The following is a 16362-nucleotide window of genomic DNA, read 5'->3' on the forward strand; positions in this document are numbered from 1 at the left end:
GGCAGATATAGCACATGAGTTAGCTTAAACTTTTAAAGTTACATTGATTCAGGAGAAATCATCAAAAGGTCATAGGAGTGCCTGGAGTCGATCTGAATACATAGTTGACCCTGGCTTGTGAACAATAGTGCCAATTAGGATGCTGGTTTTTGTGATGTGGACATCTTTCCAATACAAACTGGTCTGAGGTTCACAATGCATTTCACATAGACCACCAAACCCCCGTCAAGTGAATGTTAATAATGTTCACTTGCATATTGAAATAGGCCCCAATTTGAACTGGTGATCTGGAGACAGAAATCTCCATATTTCATTACTGTTTAGTCATCTTATCTTTTAGGTGGTGACTTACAGATAACATGGGAAATACTAAGGATTACTACAACAAAAGGGAAGTCTCTGTAAAGTGTACAGATTTATCCAAAAGTAAATTTACCTCCATGACTGCCCATCAGTGGAAACTTTGGACTGTGAAGCTCATGAGATTGCTCCCAATTCTCAAGCAGGAAATATTGACACTTTAGCAGCCATGGACAGTGCTTCATCCTTTTGAAGTAGAGTTCCATGTAGTTTACTGTGAATGGATCTTTATTGTAAGACCTTAAGAATTGAGGTTCCCATCTGCTCTACAAAAATATTAAAGATCCTGGTGTCCTTAGCCAAAAGTTCCCATTTTGCTTCCAGTTCTGCAGTACACTGTTTGGCAGGGGGCAGCCAGCTTCCACCCCAGAGATGGTTGCATTTGACCAGTGCTGTATGTATATAATATAAAAGAAGGCAGAGAGGAGATATGATTGCTCTCTATAAATATATCAGAGGGATAAATACCATGGAGAAGAATTATTTAAGCTCAGTACCAATGTGGACACAAGAACAAATGGATATAAACTGGCCATCAGGAAGTTTAGACTTGAAATTAGATGAAGGTTTCTAACCATCAGAGGAGTGAAGTTCTGGAACAGCCTTCCAAGGGAAGCAGTGGGGGCAAACGACATATCTGGCTTCAAGACAAAGCTTGATAAGTTTATGGAGGAGATAGCCTAATTTTGGCAATTAATTGATCTTCAACTGCTAGCAGTAGATATGCCCAATGGCCTGTGATAGGATGTTAGATGGGGTGGGATCTGAGTTACTACAGAGAATTCTTTCCTGGGTGTCTGGCTGGTGAGTCTTGCCCACATGCTCAGGGTTTAGCTGATTGCCGTACTTTGGGTTGGGAAGGAGTTTTCCCCCAGGGCAGATTGGAAGAGGCCCTGCGTTTTTTTTGCCTTCCTCTGTAGCGTGGGGCATGGGTCACTTGCTGGAGGATTCTCTGCATCTTGAAGTCTTTAAACCACTATTTGAGGACTTCAGTAGCTCAGACATAAGTTAGAGGTTTGTTACAGGAGTTGGTGGGTAAGATTCCGTGGCCTGCGTTGTGCAGGAGGTCAGACTAGACGATCATAATGGCCCCTTCTGACCTTAAAGTCTATGATTGTTAAATGCTTTGGGATGAAAGGCTCTACAGAAACGTAAAATATTACAATCAGAGACCTGTAAGGCTAGAAGGGACCTCAAGAGATTATCTAGTCCATCACCCCACACTTAGGCAGGATTAGGTATCGCTAGAAGATCCCGGATGGGTGACAGTTCTAATAGCTTTAGTTTGATAGAACACTGACCTATAACATTAATTAGTTAACGTTGATAAAGTGCTTTGTAAGTGTGAAGTACTCGGTAAGTACTAACTATTACTGTTGTTTTTATAGCATGGAGTTCATTCCATGGTTAGTATGTTATAGTACTTTTAAATGATTATTCTTTTAAATAATTCTACACCTTGAAACTTTTCATAGAAAAATTGCTGTGCTCCAAGGATTCAGTCCTGCAAAGTGCTGCTCCATATGGCCTGATCCATCAAAGCACTTAATCATCTGCTTAATTTTAAAGTGATGCTTATGTGACATTTGACTTAAATGTGTGCGTCAGTGCTTTGCCAGACCAAGCCAAGTGAGTCTGCGTCTTGCAGGACTGAGCCACCAGTGACTTGAATATTGAAAGAACAACTTTTTTATGTTGCCAAAAAAGACAAATTCCCTGTGTGCCAATTGCATGTGTTATTTATTATTTGTTGAGCACTAATTATGTGCTCATTAAAAATATATCTCCCACATATGAAGTGAGAGGTCTCATGCAGTGACACAGAGCAAGCCTGAGCTACAGAGCAAACCTCCAGGAAGGGCATATGTAAAAACAGCAGTGAGAAGAACTGCAGAACGGGGCTGATCAGAATCTCAAATGAACTTTTAGGCCCCCATCCTGCAATGTGTAGGGTGAAATCTTGCCCCCATTTTAATCAGTGGCAAAACTCCAGTTGGCTTCAATGGGTCCAGATTTCACTTGTAGTGTGCAGACTGCTGTGCTGAGACAGAGCCCGATTCAAGTCAGTAGTGTGGTGGAGCAGTCTGCGCATGTGCTGTGTCTTGCAGGATCAAGTCCACATTTGTTTTGTTAATCCTTTTCTGTCAAATTTTAACTTTAAATTTGATTTGCTCCTTGTGTTAAGTATTTATTCTTTTAAATTATGTTTTTTAACTTATGTTCTAAAAATTATCCCCAGTTATCAAAATTCAACGCTCGCATACAGTTTTTGTGAGACATAGGGACTGATCCTATGCAGCTTCCTATTGGCCTGACCATAGGCCCCTGATGTCCAAGGGGACTTTTACTGTTGGCTGCAATAGGAGCAAGATCAAGTCCTATTTGAGTGTGATCTGTACTCACCCAAGTATTCTCGTTGACTTTAGTGCAGCTGTCAGACAGGATTATTCACATGAGTAATGGGATCATGACCCCCATTTCTGCAGTTATTAATAATATATATATTTAAAAGCACATCTTTCTCAACAGCAAATCAAGGACTTGATCCTGCTAAGTGCGCACTGATTACAGTGGTCATTGCAGATGCTCATCACCTCGCAGCATCGGGCCCAACATTTTATTTTTATTTTTACTAAAAGACACCTGCCCCAAAACACAACAAACCTCAGCCTGGAAAAAGAGGCTTTTTCCTCTCAAGGAAAACGTGAAATACGTTTAATTCAGCAAAAATGCTGGAGCTCAGTTCTTGCTAGAGAGAACAGTGTAGTGGCTCAGCTTCTGCCCATTCTGACTACCTCATTTGTCTCTGTAAATAATTTTGCTCTACGGCAAGGGACAGATTAAGCAGAAAGTGTGTGATCGTGTGACAGGAAATTGATATGGGACCATAAGACAGACAATAGACATGTAGTAGAGGTACCATGGTCCAGTGGTAAACTTACCATGGAACAAGCACACTCTTGATTGATCCTCCCCCACTTTTATTTAATAAATAGCTTTTTGTGCTGTAATTTTGGTAGATTTAATTATACCATCATGATTTCATCTAGACTTATTTCCATTGCCAAAATAACACTGACCTTAAGGGAAATGTTGATCAGCTGCAGTGGGTATTCCAGACTAATACAAATTGCAGATTAGAGTTTCCGTAGTGAAGGGTCAGCTAATCTAGTTTTCATAGGGCAGCATATCCTTAGAGCTAGCAACTTCCAACAATGCTGTCTGGCATTTCATTTAAAATTAAGTAATTGTTTAGGACTGTGTACAAAGCTTCTAGATTTCCAAGTGCTAACAATGCTGACAGTGAATAGACAGCGCTCGAGTCTAACGTATCTAAAGGGAGTTCATTATGTTGTTAAAGGGATACTGTCAAGAGGTATAGACTCAACTTCTAGGTTTTATAAAACAAGAGTTACAAAAACCTTAATATAAATGGAAGTATTTTCATTTGTTATTTTTTAACTGCATTGGAAATCTTATTGCTTTGGATTGAAACGTTCCCCTACTATTGGGAGCCCAAAGACAACATTGTTCTTTATTTAGAATACAAGAACTAGGAAATGAAACTGACAAATCTGATTTCATTGTGTTGAGTAAAACGCAGAAAGGAAACAACATAAATGATAACAGTAACTTAGATTTTTAAAATGTTCAGCTTTTAATAATATTAAAGGGTTGTTTGTAACAGAGGTAAGATTTTGTTAAACATTTAGTGTTTATCTTGACAATATACATTTAAAGCACTAACTCTTTTTTTTTTTTAAGATTCTATTGTAAATTTGTCAATTCCTTTGTTTGTTTTTTAATTCCAATGAATAGGGCATGACTCCACTGATGTATGCTTGTGTCAGGGGTGATGAGGCTATGGTGCAGATGCTACTAGATGCTGGAGCAGATTTGAATGTTGAGGTGAGGACATTTTATTATGATTACAACTTTGATTTCTTTCTTTGTTTATATCTCAGACAGCCCATTAAAATTATAGCAGAGGAGGAAAACCCCAAGGCATTTAAAAATAAAATTCTGTTACCAAAAGCGTTAACATTTGAAATGAATATTGAAATGATCACAGCACTTACCGGGGCACCTCAGTATTGGGATCCATTGCGCTTAAAGGGTCAGTTTGTCAGTGGTTTACACCCAATGTAATAGTACTGATTTTGCTGGAATTGCACAGTGTAAATTAGCATAGAATGTAGCCCCGGAACTTTAAATGTAAGCTGCTCATTCAGGAGTCATAATTCTAATGCAAAGGATGGGACTTTCTGAATCGCAGGTGAGTTAAAATAGAGAGGTCAAGGCAGCACACTTTTCAAATGCCCCTGTCCCCAAGTTTGAGAACTTTTATACATTGAGCTGTCCATCTACCGCCCAACAGCACACAAGTAATATAAGGTACATTGTTGTGTTTTATAAAAAGGCTTTGATGAAAGCTGGTGGACGAAGGAGGGTTCCAACATGTAAATATCTCTTGGTGAATATATGTAACAAACATACAGTCTGTCCACCAAATAGATTGTTACCTACCCGTGTTGCATGGAGTGGTGTAAGTTTTTAAAGAGCCATTTAAAATACATGAAGAGTTATTTGTCATGTTTGTAAATACTTATCATTTCAGTTTGTTGAGGTCATGAATAAATTAAACTGTCTGATTCACTTATCTGTGTTCCATCCGTTCTGTTTGGATTTAGGAAAGCTGTCATTAAAGTGTAATTGCTACTTTCAGTGAGACATTTTACTTTGTCTGTTTGTTTGTTTTAATTTAATTGAAAAAAGGATAATGGATGGTTTGGGCATTAGGGGCAGGACACAATTTTTCACCTGTAAGTCACCACTTTGAATCCACTCCGGTCGATAGTGACTGACAGTCATTGCTATCTGATTGCTGTTCGGTGGTTTATGTGAAATCAGTTGTTGATTTCAGCTCAGTTCAGTTCCTAGTGGAACAAACCCTCCTCCCCCAAATCAACCATCAGTTGGCAAAAATTATCCCCCTTCATAGCAGTCGTAATAAAGAGGCCAGAGATTTGACAGGCATGGAGACTGACCTGTCCTGCAACCCAGGGTGTCAAACACTTGGCCTTCTGAGTTCATCTCTTATTTTCTGGGTCCCCCCCTTAACAAATTCAGATTCTGCAGAATGCAAGCTTTCATTTCAAATAAAAAGGGAGTTCAGTCCTTGTGGCTGTGTAAATAACCTTCTAAACTTGGACTACATATAAATTTAAGCAGTATTGTGTTCCTGAGTCTGAAGACAACCTGAACCAATAGCTTTCAGAGGGGTTTGAACCTCCCTGGTTGATCTCAAAGGAAAGTTCTCACTAAAATCAAATCATGACACTTCAAGAGCAGGATCTTCAAATAATTAAGGTGTGCAGTTATACAGCTAATTTGTATATACAGTTACCACAATAATGTGTGCAAATTGGGTGATTACATGAATATAGGCCAAATAAACAAAGGGTGAAATAAGTGTTCTTGAAATTGCCCTGTATATTTTTTCCCCACTTTGCTTTGCTAAATAAAAGTTTTGGCCCAAATTTCCAAAAATGACCCCTAATTCGGGATCAGTTTAGACTCCAGGGACGATTCCTGATATGCTGAGTACCTAAAACTCACATTGAACTCAGTGAGAGGCGTGGCTGTGTGTACCAAATGTCAATGTCAGGCCTTAGAGGGGCACTCAGTGTTGACCTAACTCTACTCCCATTAAAGTCAGTGGTAAAACTCCCATTGACTTCAGTGGGAGCAGAGTTACCCCAATGGTAAGTGCTTTTGAAAAGCCCAACCTAGGTATCTTAAAAAAAATAAAGGCACCCAAATGTAGAGGTTGTTCTAGAAAATCTCGGCCTTAGTGTCTACATAAGGGCATATTTTACTCTTATTTTTCAGTGAGAACTCTGCTATGGATTGAGGGTAGCACTTGAGTCTAAATTCGTAGACAGGGCTCACAGATCATAACTGAAGATTTAATTTGGCTCTGTCCACAGAATGAATTTGACTCCCCTGCTCTAATCCCTAGAGGGGTGCTTGCCTGTGCTGTAATTGTTTTGTAGAAAATTAGAGGACTTTAGTCTCCAGGGTTGTCAATCCCACTCTATTCACAAGCACTAAATTCACTAAAAAGAATTAAAATTTAAAAAATGAAATAAAATAAAATGTTAATACTTGCATTTCCTCAGTGTACGCCACAGGGAGTTCCCTGAGCTTTCCTGTGCCAATACCAATCCACGTGAGATGGGATGTAATTAGCTGGTACATGGTTATATTTAGGGACTAGTTTATCCTGAACCAAGCCTATTCATTCACCTTGTCTACGGCTACTTCTCCCTCTACTGCTGGGCTGGAGCTGCTTGACCCCATTCATTACACAGTGCTCCCAGGTTCTGAGACATCACAGGCCTAAGTTTAGACTTCAGCACATTTCTTCTGGTGTTAGAGCTCTGTGTGTGCAGAGCAGAGTGAAGTGATTTCAGGAACTCAAGGTTTCTCTTTGGCTGGGGTGGATGACACAGCCAACTGTCTCATGCAGCTCTCCTCAGCTGAAAAACCACGACTGCCACACCAGCTACTACCTCTCTGCCCTCACCCCTGATGTTAGCCCTGGGGATGGCTAGCAGGACGTTATGTCAGAAGCTTGGCCATGATGGCTGCTGATGCAGCCAAGCATCTGATGCCGAGCACATAAGATGGCGAATGTAAAACTCCCTGCCTTTCGCAGGGTGGCTGGCCAATGCTTCGTTCAGTCCAACTTCAGTTCTTCTACCAGTGCTATCTTAACATGGACTAATAATAATTAATTAATCAATCATTACTTTGCACTTCAGTGTCATGCTCCATCCAAGGATCTCAAAGTGCTTTATAACCTTTCATAAAATGTTACTATCCCTGTGAGTTGCATCATATTAAAGATGGGGAAACTGAGGCACAGAGCAATTACATCAGTTGCCCAAGGTCAAGATTAGAGGCTTTAAATATTGATGCTTAGTGGGAGGAAGGACTGATGTGCAAATGAAAGGGTTTTTTGTTTAAAGAAAACAGTTTTTAGTTATTTTGGGCCCAGCACACCTTTAGATTTAACTAGAAGGGGAGAAAGTAGTAAACAGATTTTTTTAAATATCCTCTAAATGGTGCTAGACTCCATCCATTTTAAACGGTCTTCTGCTTCCAGTCAAGGAACAGCAACATGGGTTACATGTCTTTAAACTTGAGACCGGGGGTGAAATCCTGGTCCCATTGAAGTTAGTGGCAAAACTCCCATTGATTTCACTAGAGTCAGGTTTTCACTCCAGGATTTTTGAGAAACTCAGAATGCTGTGAAGCAATCCCAGGAGCAGGGAAGAATGAGTGGGCATAATATGAAGCCCCTGAAGTCAATAGGAAGTGTCCCTACATGTAACCATCCTGACAGAGCCACCTCCTCAGTGAGCGTTGGCATAAGCCCTCGTGCAAATTTTGACTCTGTAAAAGTTGCTGGGAGGCAGTGATTTAGAGGGAGCAACAGCTCTTGGAAAAGAGACTTTATTTGCTATGAGCTTTGATCAATCTCTCAGTAAACAGCATGAAAAATTCTTCCTAAGTAAAAACTCTGCTGGAAAAAATATATAGAACCAATCATTTTCTGAGGGTTTTTTTCTATCACTTATACCCATGTGCCTAGCTTTCAGGCAGGTTGAGTTTTATTATTTAAAGCTCTTTGAAGCCCATTTTAAAAGAAAATAACTTTAATTTGTTTATAGGTTGTCAGTACTGCTCATAAATATCCATCCGTCCACCCCGAGACCCGCCATTGGACAGCTCTGACATTTGCTGTGTTGCATGGACATATTCCTGTAGTTCAGGTATTACTGTATTTCCCTACCTGCATCTCACTTTTTATTTATCCAGTTGGGTTGTAATCTGCATCCATCTCAAGCGTGGTACCCCTCTCATATTCATATTGGTTACTTCTTCTATCATTTACTGATCTGATATGGTGATCTCTGCCTCCAAATCTTAACCAATATGAGGTTTAAATAGGACAATTTTAAAGTACAGTTGCATCAAAGAAAGTCCGTCAACTCCTCATGCTCCTTTCTGACCATTTGTTGTATGTGTTTGTTTATTCATTCATTACACTCTTAACAATATTTGCATTTATTAAAATATTATAATACATGTGATATTTCAGAAAAAAATCCTCTGAGTTGTTCCATAGTCAGAGGAGTGCTCAATCACTTTATCCAGACATGAAAAGACGTGAATATGTTGGCTTTGTGGTATGGCATATCAAGAGTTGAGAGAGATTGTTTTTCAAAGTAATTGTGTCAACATGGCACAATTAATGAATCACTAGACAAAGGAGATCTAGGGTATGGATGGCCAAAGACAGGTTGAATGTGTCCCCTCCGATTCTGTAGTGCTGTCCATGGCCAGCCTCATCTTTAATAATAATAATGAAATAGAAATGTACCCCAGGAGACTGCCAATTCCAGCATGCATTGCTACAACTTGTTCCTGAAACCCTATTCTCTTCTGGAAACATCTCTCTATTAAAGACGGAGACAACTGAAATCTCGTCCATTTTATGAAAAGTATGTGGGGCTCCAGGCAAGCTGTCAGTGAGGCTGTTGGTTAGGCCAAGTTTGAGTGCCTCAATCTAGTACATTACTTCACACTCCTGATCTTCTGCCCAGGTCAGGAACATTGGGTAGTACTTGTTTGACTTTGGAATATTCACTAATACTCTAGGAGTCTTAGCGTATCGTGAGTGAAAAAGAACTAATTGAATAATAGAAAAAAAATTTGCATGTCACTTGTCTTCACTGCATCCGATGTGTGGATAATGATAAATATTAAACTTCAATTTCTCACGATTCATAAACTCTGAATTCTGTGATGTCACCAACAATTCTAAATGGTGCATTTTCTTTATAGCTGTTGCTGGATGCTGGAGCAAAGGTAGAAGGTTCTTTAGAGCATGGAGAGGAAAATTACTCGGAAACTCCTTTGCAACTGGCAGCAGCTGCTGGTAAGGACTCTCCTTCTGCTGGAATAAACTCTTCAATTGGGAAATGTGACTTAGTTGCAAAAATATTGGACTTTAAAAAAATTAAAATCTCTCTTGGCGTACAGGAAATTTTGAACTGGTGACTTTGCTGTTGGAGCGAGGCGCTGACCCCATGATAGGAACAATGTACAGAAATGGAATTTCCATGACTCCACAAGGTGACATGAACTCTTTCAGTCAGGCTGCTGCACATGGACACAGGTAGAGTGGGAATGGGTCTCTGTTGCATGGGTCAAGTGATTATGGTTTGCCTGGGAGGCTGACATGGAGGGACTGATGTATGGTCTTCAGTGTTAAAGTAGAATTCTGCTGCACATGTGTGGATAGTGTGACAGTCAGATGTGCCCCTTTTTGGTATAAGAGACTTGAGATTGGATTTAGGGATTTCTGTTAGTGTATGAGTTTGATCAGTTTGAGGTGCACGTTGCTTTTTCGATATGTGGAAATGGATGTGAATGCCTTCTGAAGTGTTGCAGTTTGTTGTTTACAAAGTTGTAGTCAATGCTGAAGTTCCAGTGAGTGCTGGAGGACTTCCCTGAATGTATTTACATATTTCTAAAGGTTTTGTGTGTGGTGTGAGTTTCCTGCAGCAGCCATAACTGTCATTAAACAAAGTGGGGTTTTTTTTTGTAAGTGCTGATATTTTTGTTTGTGTTAACATTATGTGTGTGTCCAGAGACAGCGTGTTGGGAGCATGTTATAAATTAAAAAATAAATTAAATGAACAACTGATATGTATGAACAGTTATTTGTGCAAAATCCAGGTACTAATTACAATATTATGGATTAGTATTAGGACCTTCACATTCATACTTTTCTACTTGTAGCCTTCCAGAGGAACGTAGATGCAGGTTAGAGACAGTATCTACATTATGTTTGCTTAGAGAAAAGAGCTAACAGCCTAATGATATGCTATGTAGCTGTCAGGGCTGGTTCAGACAATGCTGCCCATCTGCAGCCAAAGAGCGGCCCCTTGCAGGGGCGGGGTGAGAGGGGACGAGTTTGTTAAAATGCCCATGCAGTGCCTAATGGTGTGGAGTCGGAGATGCTTCGTGCTGTCAGAGAGCGCTGCAGAGCAGCGTCCCTTGTGGAAATCAAGGCTTTCCCCCCCTATATTGTGCACCGGCTGAGGCACATCACAGATTCACACTCTCCCCACTCCCCCAACTAGTTTTACAGGAAAGCTCCCTCCACTATTCCTCTACCCATACACACCTCTAGACATCATGGGTGGCAAGTGAACTCCCCCTTCAGAGAGGCTAGCCCCCCCACCCGACAGAGCCCCGAGCGCACACCCATCCTATGGCCAGAGGAGCCCGGGCCGGCCTGCCCCAGCCATGCCAACCTGAGCCACCCCAGCCATGCCAGCTAGCCTGAGCTGCCCTAGCTTGACCAGCTGGCCAGACCCCCAGGCTGGCCCGAGCCCCAAGCTCCAGGCCACCAGCTGGAGCGGAGTCCCCACTGGCTTCAGGGGTGAGGGCGGGGCCGCAGGCAGATCGGGGTGGGGCCATGGCCTGGGTTAGGGGAGGCTTAGCCTCCCCTGGTCTTCAATACCCGCCACCCATGCTAGCCGTCCCTCAGTTATCCAGGACACACTGCTTATTCTCTCCCACACACACCCATTGCCCCCTACCCCTACTCAATGCTTAATCTGTGGCAGGACTTGCAGTTCACAGCTCTGGCACCTCTGGACTTGCCACATCAGTTATGAAAGAAATAAAATGACTTGAGCCCCGACACCTCTTTCATTACAAATTAAGCACTGCCCCTACCCGTGGAACTGAATGTGTGCTGCTACCAGAACATAAGTGCATGAGGTAGGTGGGAGGTTGGGGAGAAATTGCACGCTGGGTCTGATTCTCCTCTCACAACACCATAAACCAGGAGTAGCTCCGCTGAAGTCAATGGAGTTACACTGCTCTAAACCTGGTGGGCGTGGAGTATCATGCCTACTGCTGAGTTTGGGGCCTTGCAGCTCAGTGCCCAAATAAATGGCTTTGCAGCTGGGGTCCCAGGTTTGCTTGAACCTGCCCTGCCAGATGTAGTTGAATGATTAGTAGCTCCAGCTTTACCGAGACTGCTTTGACTGTTAATTGAGAATGATGGTGTTTTCAGTGGTTTTAGACAGCTCCCTTTTTAAGTTTCATCTCTATCAATTATTTGCTACTAAATGCATCCTTTGTGAAAGGCACTAAAGAGTTTCTAAAGACAACTCCATTTTCCCGTAGTGTGGGATAGCTTCTGCCAAGGTTTTCCACACAGGCTTTTAATCATTTAACAGTCACCGCTCGATCATAAGTTTCTGATTTAAGTTTCTGCTGTACACGTGACATTTGTACGGTGCGGCTGCCATTCGTTAGAGCAACGGAACCAGTCCTGCAGCTATGATACGGGCACAACTCCTGAACTGGTAGGAGTATTGCCTGCATGAGGGCTGCAGGAACTGAGCACTAGGTGAATTAACATTTCGTAAAATAATTCCTGATTGGCCTTCTGAATAGGTTTCCAAACCTGCCATGTTGCAGCCAATATCCCGGGCAGAAGGAAAACACAGTAGCTAACTCTGATTTTCTCTCTCTTGCATTGTGGCTGACAGGAATGTATTTCGTAAGCTGCTTGCTCAGCCAGAGAAAGAGAAGAGTGATATTCTGTCCCTGGAGGAAATACTGGCTGAGGGAACTGACTTGGCAGATGCTGCACCAGCTCCTTTGTGTGCCAGCCGCAACAGCAAGGCCAAACTGAAAGCACTGAAAGAAGCCATGTACCACAGCGCCGAGCATGGATATGTGGATGTCACTATTGACATAAGGAGCATAGGTCAGTCTTGGTGTCCTCTGCACTTTACCTCCCATGAGAGACAACTGTCATGTATGTTTTGGTGGGAGCAATGCCTGTCACTCACACTGACCACATTTGAATGTTCCTGAGTTTTTATGAAAGCAATAATTGGGGGAATTTCACGTGTGTGGGATTGAAGAACCGGGGAGGAGAGTCAGTCAGTGCAAACTGGGTGTAAAGCTGTGACTCTTGGAGGATCCATTGAGTCAGTTTTGTTTTAATGCCAAGGAGCCATGGCTGACTAAGATAATCTTCTCTGCATGGCATGTGAGTTGCTTTTCTTTTCACAATCATGTATGCCACACATCACAAAATGTGGCAAATCTCATATACATTTAGACAGGTTTCTTTCTGTTATGTTGCGTCATGAATGGAATCACCTACTCCAATTAGGTGAACTCAAACATTGTTTTTCAGATGCCCTTCAGGCAGTTGGGTGTAAGCCACAGAGCATGACCCACTTACAGCTGTAGTCACCCCCTCACATGGAGGTGCTGGAGAACGGATACACCAGGTCTTTTCAGCCTCAGTTCTTGGTAGAATGCCAGGCACATCTAGGACTCATTCGTTAAAAATGCTTCAGTTGCTCTGCTTTGTAGGCTCTGGCACGTGGTGGTTCCCAATAAGCACTCTGATGCCTCGCTCAGAAGAAAGGATGATTTGCTAGGGCTGGCTCCCATCAGCAGGCTTCTTCACCTCTGCTTAGCTAGGTGTCCAACTAAAACGTCAGTTCTGGGGCAGCTGTGCCAGCTGTTCATGCACCAACTCTCACAACCACCCATCTGCTTCCAAACACCACGCTCCTCCCAGCACCAACCTCCCAAATGTCTCAGAACCTTCCCCCTTTTGCTGCTTGCAACCCTCCTGGGGGAGAAAGGCAGTGAATTTGCTCAGCGCACTAATCACATAGCTCTGCGACCCTTTCAAACACCCTCTCCAGGGCCAGTCAGTCACTGCTCAAGGAAACCGTTTTGTTCTGATTGTTGACTGTTTTACAACATGTGTTAATCAGTGCTCAGTGAGAGACCAAAAGACTTCTGCTGCCAAACATGCTTCTGAGCACTATATCCAAGAACACTTGAGTCTTGGAATCCTGTCACATGGATCATGATTTCTACTCTGAGTTACAACCTTTTACAGGTTTGCATAAACACACAGGGATGGACTGGTTGTGCAACCGGTCTAACAAAGCACCTCCTACTAAGTGAATGTGAAAGGATCTCATGGCAGTGGGAGAGGGGACGGTTGGACTCGAGATCCTGCCCACTTGTAGGGATGGAGGGGAGAAGTGGGCATGCAGCACCTATAAGGACCCAAGATCCAGGGTGTGGACAGGAGAGAGGAGGGTTATATTTCCTCTCGCACTCTTCTGAAAATGTAACCCATTGGTGAGTGTGTGTTACAGGTCCCACACTGTGCCGATCCCCAGAGGATATGAGTTGTTACAGCTTGTGGTCAAAGAGACTTGACTGTTTAGTTCAAGCTGTAGCAGTTTATGCTTTTAATTCTGCAGGTCCTCAGTTTAATCTCTGGTGTCAGCCAAGATGGCCATCACACAGGCATGTAGGTTGGTCTACAATCCATTCCTTAATGAATATGATTTGGACTAATTTATCTGTCTTCTACTACTGCAATTTTTATTTAGTGTGTGATAGCAATTCCTTTTACATTCTTAAAGTGCAGTTCTGCTCTGAAAAGTAACTGTAAAAATGGGACCTTCTGACCCACCTGATGCTGTATCAACATAAATGGGGATGCATGGTTTGGAGGAGTGATGAGGCGGAAATAAACATTTTCCTCTCCAGGTCACTAGTTCAAATCCAGCCAAAGTTGGCAGTGACTAGATGTTTTTACTGTCTGATGTCTCCTTGGTAGCCCACTGCAAATGAGTGCGGTGGCATAAATCTAGTTCCTAGATGAGGTCCACATCACAAATCACCACTGCAGTGAACACTAATTGGCTCAGCAGAGAGGCTAAATAATACTACTTAGTTCTTATATAGCACTTTTCATCAGTAGAATAGGTGCCAACTCTGTGAGTGCTCTGGGGTTCAAGCACCCACTGAAAAAAAAAACAATAGGGGTTGCTCAGCACCCTTGAGCTACCGGTCGGTGGCAGGAGTACTTACATGATGCATAGTGAAACAAGAAGGCACAAAGCACCCACTGGCAAAAACAAGTCAGCACCTGTGATTAGTAGGTCTCAAAGTACTTCACACTCTGTAATAAATTTATCCCTACAACAACTGCTATGAGATGGGGAAGTGCTATTATCCCCATTTTATAGATGAGGAACTGAGGCACACTGAGACTAAGTGACTTGCCTGAGGTCACACAGGAAATCTGTGGCAGAGCAGGGAATTGAACCTGGGACTGGAATACCTTCTTATACTTGGAGGCATGTCCCTGCAGATTAGGATTGAGGCATATTGATGGGCATTACTTGTGGGGTAAATAGGAGGTCAGTTTCTAGGGCTTTCAATTTGGCACCATTCACAAGCCCTAAAGTCATACAATTGAAAAACAAATTAGCTATGCCTCATTCTGTGATGGTCTGGAATATACACATACCTTTAAAATTCATCTTTTTGTACAGGAGTTCCATGGACACTACATACATGGTTGGAGTCTTTGCGAACTTCCTTTCAGCAGCACAGACGGCCTCTCATCCAATGCTTGTTAAAGGAATTTAAATCCATTCAGGAGGAAGAGTACACTGAGGAGCTCATCACACATGGGTTGCCTTTGATGTTTGAAATACTGAAAGCAAGTAAGGTATGAGAAATTGTGGATTTTGAAGAAATTAACACAACCTCCACACCGTCCAAAAATCTCTGCAATATTACACAGATCTCCTGAAACTCATTACACTATGTGAGATTTTCTGTATTTGTTTCCTGATTTGCAAGTGCAGATGTGTGGGTTTAAAAACAAAACAAAACAAAAAACCACGACAGCTATATACATCTACTGATAGGACAGCTTAATACTGACACTAACAGTGAGCTGGAGAGACATCAGAAGCTAAAGCCTAGTGGTAAAATTAAAGTCACAAGGATCAGCGTAGTACAGCAAGAGATGTTGATAGCTGAGTCAACCAAGGTTAGTCTCTCTCTCTCTAGTTTGCTTTCTAGGGCCATACAGCAACGCTAATATTCATATTTGCTTTGGATTTCTTGAGCCAGTTTTCAGTTCCAAATATTATCTTCTCACAAGCCTTTCTGCCCCCCATGTGGAAGCTTTTGTGGGGACTTATACAACCCGACAACCTATTTAGGTCATAGAATATCTATTTCTTTCCCTTTAAATATCAGTGGAAAAAATCTTCCACTATCTTGGTGGCCTAATGTCCAGGCAAAAACCATTTAAAAAAAAAAAATCTCCCATAAACCAGCATTCATTTCCCCCACCCCCATATCATTCCTTCAATCAGACCTTTTCTGACCCAGACAACTGAGCTTTTAGTGAGATACATACAAGTATGCAGCTAAAATAGAGCTGGGGCAGGTGTCCAGGGAAAGTGGAAATATCTTCCCCCAATGAAGGCTGGATATTTTCTTTTCCAACTTGATTCAGCCAAAATTAGCTCCCCTGCTGCTCCCACTGACTTCAAAACACAACCAAGTCCTCTCCCAGAAAGCCCCAATCAAGCATAATCTATTACTGACAAGAAACAAGTATTTTAGTGGCCAAATTGAGAAGCAGCAGGAGTCTAATATCAAAACTATTTGCATATTATTTTAATGATGTATTATGATACACATTAGTAAGGCCCCCCCTTGCTTGTTTAGCATGAGAGTGAATAACATTTCCTACCTACCTCCTGAACACCAATGTAGGCATCATATAATCTGCAGCAGCAATTTAGTTAATGTTAAAAGGCAGAGGTTTTGACCTACTCACTGAATACGAAAAGATTGTGGAACTAGCAGTTAGTTGGAGACCTAGACACAGATGTTTCTTACATTCCACTCCAAAAGTGGCCAGGGCTCGGGCTCAAATATATATTCCTGTAGGAATGGATTCCAGGGGCGAAGGCCTGTTATTGAGATCATCCTGCCCCTAGCTCCTATGAATTTCAACTTCAGAATTAGTTGATGCTGGATCGGTATCTG

The 16362-nt window shown here is 42.1% G+C and overlaps 1 protein-coding gene across 1 annotated transcript in view; it reads left to right on the plus strand.

The window, feature by feature from the left end:
• The window catches only part of ABTB3 (ankyrin repeat and BTB domain containing 3), a 280098-nt gene that overhangs the window by 230580 nt on the left and 33156 nt on the right, over positions 1-16362 (plus strand). The window contains exons 6-11 of the mRNA XM_084617381.1: positions 4180-4269; positions 8100-8201; positions 9277-9370; positions 9475-9610; positions 12006-12226; positions 14844-15022. Coding sequence (XP_084473507.1) covers positions 4180-4269; positions 8100-8201; positions 9277-9370; positions 9475-9610; positions 12006-12226; positions 14844-15022 — 822 coding nt within the window. The remainder of the gene's footprint in view (positions 1-4179; positions 4270-8099; positions 8202-9276; positions 9371-9474; positions 9611-12005; positions 12227-14843; positions 15023-16362) is intronic.

This window comes from Lepidochelys olivacea (genome assembly GCF_965140295.1).
Source record: "Lepidochelys olivacea isolate rLepOli2 genome assembly, chromosome: 1".
NCBI lineage: Eukaryota > Metazoa > Chordata > Testudines > Cheloniidae > Lepidochelys > Lepidochelys olivacea.